This window comes from Ochotona curzoniae, unplaced genomic scaffold (genome assembly GCF_017591425.1).
Source record: "Ochotona curzoniae isolate NIBS_2020 unplaced genomic scaffold, NIBS_Ocur_1.0 contig_2599, whole genome shotgun sequence".
NCBI lineage: Eukaryota > Metazoa > Chordata > Mammalia > Lagomorpha > Ochotonidae > Ochotona > Ochotona curzoniae.
The window spans coordinates 12,448,759-12,455,269 of record NW_024465520.1 but is presented as its reverse complement, the minus strand read 5'-3'; the positions used below and the strand labels follow the sequence as shown (position 1 = coordinate 12,455,269).

At 44.3% G+C, this 6,511-nt stretch overlaps 1 protein-coding gene across 2 annotated transcripts in view; it reads left to right on the top strand.

The window, feature by feature from the left end:
- The first annotated feature begins 3,625 nt into the window (after positions 1–3,625).
- Positions 3,626–6,511, top strand: part of VEPH1 (ventricular zone expressed PH domain containing 1) — a 177,875-nt gene continuing 174,989 nt past the window's right edge. For both annotated transcript variants that reach the window (XM_040974935.1, XM_040974934.1), the window contains exon 1: positions 3,626–3,916. In XM_040974935.1, the coding sequence (XP_040830869.1) occupies positions 3,779–3,916 (138 nt within the window). In that variant the 5' untranslated portion in view covers positions 3,626–3,778. The remainder of the gene's footprint in view (positions 3,917–6,511) is intronic.

The window sequence follows — 6,511 nt, the reverse complement described above, 5'->3', positions numbered from 1 at the left end:
AAGCTTGGATGGGAGCTGCTGGAGCACCGGTGATGCACTTGGAGTGCCCTGTTTCAGGAAAAGGAGGCCCGATGTGAAATGTGGGGGCTCTGTCAAGATAGGGGCTGGTGGGAAGGCAGACAGCTCAGTAATGGTTACCGTACACCATCGTGTCTGTACCTAGACAGAGCTGGGAGAGATCAGCAACATTTGATCCTAATACTTCAACCTATTTTGGGTGCCGCTGGTTGTATACACATCTGGACCATCAGCTTTTGGTCAGGTGGATTTTTTTGCCATGAAAATAATGTGACTCAGTACTTGGGGAAGTACTTGGGGTAGTAGTTCCTGAAATACTGGCAAACTCCCATTGAGCATCCACTGTTGTTGTGATAAGGGAAGAGAAGAGGGTGACCCTTGGCCTGCCCATCCCCGAGGATCATGGCAGAAACCCCGAGGCCAGAGAGCAGATTCAGAGGGGGAAGGCATACCAAGTTGACTTGGTCACAGGAGCTTTTGGATCATGGCAGAAACCCCGGGGCCAGAGAGCAGATTCAGAGGGGGAAGGCATACCAAGTTGACTTGGTCACAGGAGCTTTTGGATTGAGGATCCGAAGACACAGCTGCATGAACTGTGCATTTTGATGCTTAAGTTGGATGGAGACTGGATAGCTGTGTACAACTGGACAAAATGATTAAGATCTGACGATGATGGGTGAGCATGGAAACCCAGCCAAACCTGTCTGTTCAGATTCTTCTTGACCTCGTTGTATAGCATTCTTTCCTACCAGGTCAGAGACAGGAGCTATCCTGGAATCAGGGTCTTCAGATTCTTATCAGATGGGTTAGGTTCAAGAATTTCTTTATAGTCCAAACCAAAAGATGGAGAATGATTAATATTTACAGACATCATGACTTTGGGGGCAGGAAAAAGGATTCTTGTTTCTGTGACCCTTCTTGGCAAAGAGAAATCCTAGATTCTAGTGCTTCCCTTGAGGTTGCTTTGAAGAAAGCAAAACACTGGAAACCAGAGAAAGATCAGAGTAAAAGTTAGTTTCTGAGACTTAGTTTCTGTTGGAGTGTCATCTTACGAAAGGTACCTCTTACCAGCTGTAATCCTCCCAACAACCCAGTGGAGTAGCCTAGGTGTACCTTAACCCCTTTGCATTGTTCAAACCAAGGCTTGGGGAAGGAAAAACCTGGATGACAGGGCTGGGACTTGAAGCTCATCCTCAGATATGGTCCTTGGCACATGGGCATTGCAAGAAATCTGTACAAGTTTTTCTTTTCCGAAAAGATTCTGCATCGATGCCATTTCTTCCTTGAGGCCATGCTTTATCCTCTTCCTCTCCTTTCATTTTTGTTGCAGTCCTTTTGGTAGTACCCAAGAGACTTTTCTTTTAGTAATCCTCAAATAATAAAACGTCTACATCTCAGCTCTCCCCTGTCCAACTCCTGGATTTACACAAGTTTTTCCTATTTGTGTTGAGCAATTTGGTGCTTTTCTGTTTTGAACCCAGAGAAATGTTTTGCACGTAATGAGTGTGCACAAGCAACAGCTAGAGTTGGAAACCTGAGTATGGGCAGCATACCAGATGTCCTGGGGTCAGCCTTGCAAGAAGGAGTCCAAGAAAAGCCTTTGGGTGCTCCTGCTCTTCTCCTCCTAAGCGTGTTTCTGCTCCTTCTATGAGGACATACTCTGAGAAACCTGGAGCCACTGGATTTGCTCCAAGAAGTGCCAAGGGTCACCCAGCAGGTAGATCAGCCAATACGAACTCATTTTCACCAAGGTCCACATTCCACTGAGGTTGTCACTGCAAACTTCTGAGAAGGGCACGACTGTGTTAAGGCAAAATTTCAGGAAAACATCACCCTGCTTCTGTAGATGTCGTCATTTGCATTCCCACATTTTTCGTGGTGCAGACTGGATGGTCCACCAACTCAGCTCTCCCATCTTTTGGGAACACCCTTGTCACTCCTTCTTTCTTCTTCCTGATTGTCTTTTCTTTGTGACTCTTTCTACTTTCTGGTTGACTTAATCTCAAGGCATAGTTGGACAAGAATGCAGGGCCACTGCAAGAAGGAAGGGCAATTCATTCTCATTCTGTACCATCCTTCCTGCATCTTCATGTCCAGATAGCTAATATAATGCTAAGGGCCTTAACTCCTAGCAGTGCTTTCATGTCTTGCATGAAGTGAATATATCACTATTGTTACAAATTTGAAGCCATCCATCCGAATCTCAGTTCTCCAGTTTCTAAGTGCATGCCTCAAGTTCTTTATCTGCGAGTAAGGTTGACAGAGTCTTACATAATTAGCATAAGGGTTCAGTGAGTTAATATTTGCAAAGTCTCTGCCTGGCCAGTAGACAAGAGCACCTAAGATAATAGATAGTATAGAAGTTTCACACAGGTAACAATGTATTTATATAGCCCCTAACATAAGCTGTGAATTGCAACATTTGAAATATGGCAGATATCTTACTTAGTTGAGTGTCTGCTGGAAGATTTGGCTAGTGGTCAGAGACTGTGTTGTCTTGGTAATGTGTATCTAGACCTTTGCAATTGTAGTAGCATAGAAAGACACTTCTGCAATGATAGCTCAGAGAGGAGGTCTAACAACAGACTCCTCTCTCTCTCTTTTCACAGTGATTCCAGGGAACACAGTCAGAGGGAAATATGAGGCAGAACCATCTGTACTTCCATTTAATGATCCGTTTTTGGCTCTCACTACCTGAACATGTGGCTGCGTTTATCAGTTACCTGGCTGTAGGAATAACTCCCTCCAATGTGAACTGTGGAAGCAGGCACCCCACCGGTCTGACTTCTCGAGGCTGAACCTGCCACAGCTACTACAGGGACTTGGGGAAGCATTCACACCTCTCTTGCATTAGATGATGGCTGAGATCTCGACCAGTGTGAATGGTCTGTGATTTTATTACACCTTGAAAGGAACTGATGAGAATAATCAGATGCCTAATTTGTGTCATTGCTTTATCCTTTGAGGGATACAATACAGTGGAACTTCATTATTTCAACTGTGAGAACAGAGAGAGGGTCGCCTGATCTCAAAGCCCTTCCCCATGTTCAATGTCAGTGCTCCAGCTGAATCTCTTAGTAATGTTCGGTAGAGATTTCTCTGACTCCATAACCCTAGGCCAAGTCCTTGTCAAGAGTACATAGCAGTGGGTCAGTGCTGAGCACTCATTTTGAACCAAAGTTGGAAGAGGCATGAGGTAGGTGTCTACTGCCGACGCAGCAATGCCATCCAGCCAAGAGAGGAAGGTTGCAGAAGGAAGGGTACCAGTGATGGGTCTGTAAGATGGTTTCTGTGGTCTCTTTGTTCTCCCTGTCCATTTGATTTCCATGGGACTCTCAGGGAGTTTCATATCAGATAAGTTTGTTGTTTGTCCACTTGTTTGTGACATAGAAGAAAGATACACAAAGGAGAAACACAGGAAAAGCGTTAAGTGTGGTGTTTAATTCAGTCTCGAATGAAATTCCAGAGAAACCTTGGGAAATCAACTGCAGATTATCAAGCCACAGGGTGTTACGTCCTGCTGATGTTTCTAAGGGTTCACTTTGCCAGCTCACAAGCTCACGCTCTTGTGCCAGTGGCTACATTATGTCATTTGTTTCCTTTGCAGAGAATGCCAAAGACAACCTCAAAGTCTAGAAAAAAATGATCTTTCATGGGATATGAAGTGAATCTCCTGCTTCCTGTTTTTGTCTTACTGAGCCCCGATAATTGATCCTATGGCCCCAGGCTTGAGGAAAGTTGACTGACCAGGCTCAGCAACATGCATCAGCTATTCCGACTGGTTTTGGGACAAAAAGATCTTTCCCGAGCCGGGGATCTCTTCTCCTTGAATGACTCTGAGATTGAAGATAGCCTAACGGAAGCTTTGGAGCAAATTAAAATAATCAGCTCATCTTCGGTAAGCAAACTGGATTATAGACTAGATGCCTGAAATGAACTGTCCTTCAGGCGAGGTCCTGGGGAAAGCATCTTTGCTCGGGGGTGGGGGGAGGGTGCAAAGATTACTAATATCAGTCTGTCTCAACTCTGCTCTGAGGGGTAGTTGGTGGCTAAGAAATAATGGCAGCCAAGGCACTGGTTTAGAGAATAGCTAACCACCTTCTTTCTCGTTCAGTGGAGATGATAATTCTAGAAATTGTAGGACAAAATGGAATTTTCACAAAAGATTAATCCTGGGCTATTTTTACACTCTGTCAATGACATGGCAGGGAGAGGGAGCCAGTCTTGGGAAAGCAGGCCTGCAGAGCTGCAGAGCAGCCTCAGTAAGCAGAGAAGGCTGTGTGGGGAAGGCTGAATAATGAAAGAAGGCAGGACGACACCTCCTGCCATGCAGGTAATCTGAGACAAGGATGCTGTTCACTCAGCTGCCAGAAGTGACAGTTGCCCACGGCTTGATAACGCTGATTCTGTTTACGTGTGCCTTATCTCTATTTTTATCTTCCCTTTGCTTCTTTTTCTATCTCTGTCCCATTAAATTCAGCTCAGCAGTGATTAGTCCCTAGTACAATCAGACAGATGTTAAACCTGCATCAACCCTCCCATTCCTTTGCCGCTCCTCAATGTCAAGATTACACATTATGAAAGCTCTTCCCATAAGGGATAGATCTGGCCTGTCCAGTGCAACTTGATGTAACCTTCTTGATTGTGCTGAGACCTCCATTAAAACTTATTCTTCAAAAAGTGGGGTAACCAAACATCCTGTTACAGTCTCACAACTCAGCAGTGTTTGCCAGCACTTGGCACAGACACCCACTAGGAAGAGGAAAGAAGTGGGACTCAAGTCATAAAGTACTGAATTGGCAAATTCTACATATTTTAGAGATAACAGCACTCTTCCGTGTTATAATAAAGAGATATTTGAAAAGCACACTGGTAACCAGTGTGGTTTCTACCTCCAGCTTGTCAGCGTGTTCTCTGGGTGGAGGCCATGACCACGCACTCACGCCCCTGTGACTAGTGCAGTCACTGCCCCAAACACCCTTCTTTGCTCTTACAGGTAATGTTTTTGACAGCCATGACATGCCCATATTTTCTCCATAACATTAAACAACTTGGTATGACTGAAAACTCAAAGTAGTCCTGCTATGTTTCCATGGCTCTGGGTAGGATTTCGGAGCTGTTTCTAGCAGCTCATTCTCTCACACACATCTCTGGAAAGAACTTGACTCAATATGCTGCCAGTTTTTATCTCTGTAATAAAAAAGACCGTACAGTAAAAATGATCTACATTCCCTAAATCTTGCCTCCACCAGAGGTCACCAGTAGCCAGTGATTTCTTTGTTTCTGTCCTCTTTGCTTTGTCTCCCAGATGTCAATTCTGGAATTTGGAGAATGGTGAGTTCTGTTGAATGTCCTCCCTGATGTTGACTCTGACATGTCCCTTGTTAGTATTATCTGTTCTATAAGTGTCCCTTCAGCAGCCCACCCAACTAGCAGGTGTGAGGAGCAAGGATTTCATCTGTCTTCTTCATTGACTGGCTTCTTGTATTTCTTCCACTTCTCTAAATGAACCATGGCCTGGAGGACAAGAAAGATTGTGGGAATCAGTTCTGGCAGCTCCTTGTCTGTTTTTTTGTGAGCCACCATGCCTATCCTATGGCCTATTGCTATGTTCTTCTTCTTTATCTTGAATTATTTTAAGATCTGTTTTCATTTTATCTGAGTCAGAGTTATACAGAGAAATAGAGAAAGAGAGGGAGAGGGAGGGAGAGAGAGAGAGATGTAGATCTTCCATGTGCTGGTTTACCCCTCAAATATCCACAATGACCAGAGAGCTGGCTCAGTCTGAAGCTGGGAGCCAGGAGCTTTTGGGGGATTCCCATATCAATGCAAGGGCCCAAGGTTTTGGGGCATCCTCCACTGCTCTTCTAGGCTTTTTAGCAGGGATCAGAAGTGGAGCAGCTGGGACTCAGTGTCCAGATAAGATTCTGATACTGCAGGCAAAGGATTAGTCTAGCATGCCACCATGCTGGCCTCACTTTTAGTTATTTTTATTTGCTCTAGTTACCCAGGATTTTTCTGTTGCCTATGACCAAGAATTCCCTTATCGGAATTTAGATGATTGCTGTGAACATGGTTAGCAGGAATATGAACTCCTTGTGTTTGCAACTCGGTGTTCTTCTGACCTTCGCCCCAGCAATCAAGAGTCTAATTTTTATTTTTATAGTACAAACTAAACCTTTGAAGATAAGCTACAGGTCTTGTCTCTAGCTTCTTACTTCCCAGCTCGACATTCGTGTCCTTGGGTTTTTCCAGGAGCAACAAAGCATTTGTGTCGGGAAAAGGTTATATCAGCTAACATTGCAGCCCTTAATTCTCAAGCTTGGAAAATGCATTTGTTTGTTTGTTCACATAAAAAACATGCTGTTCAAACACAAGATTTGGAAGCACCAACTAGGCCAACTTACTGATTTATAATGAAAATGATAGCTCATACAGGCCAGAATTCTTGTGGGATTCATGCTGTCTTTCCCAAGTCTTTTTCTAGATACGG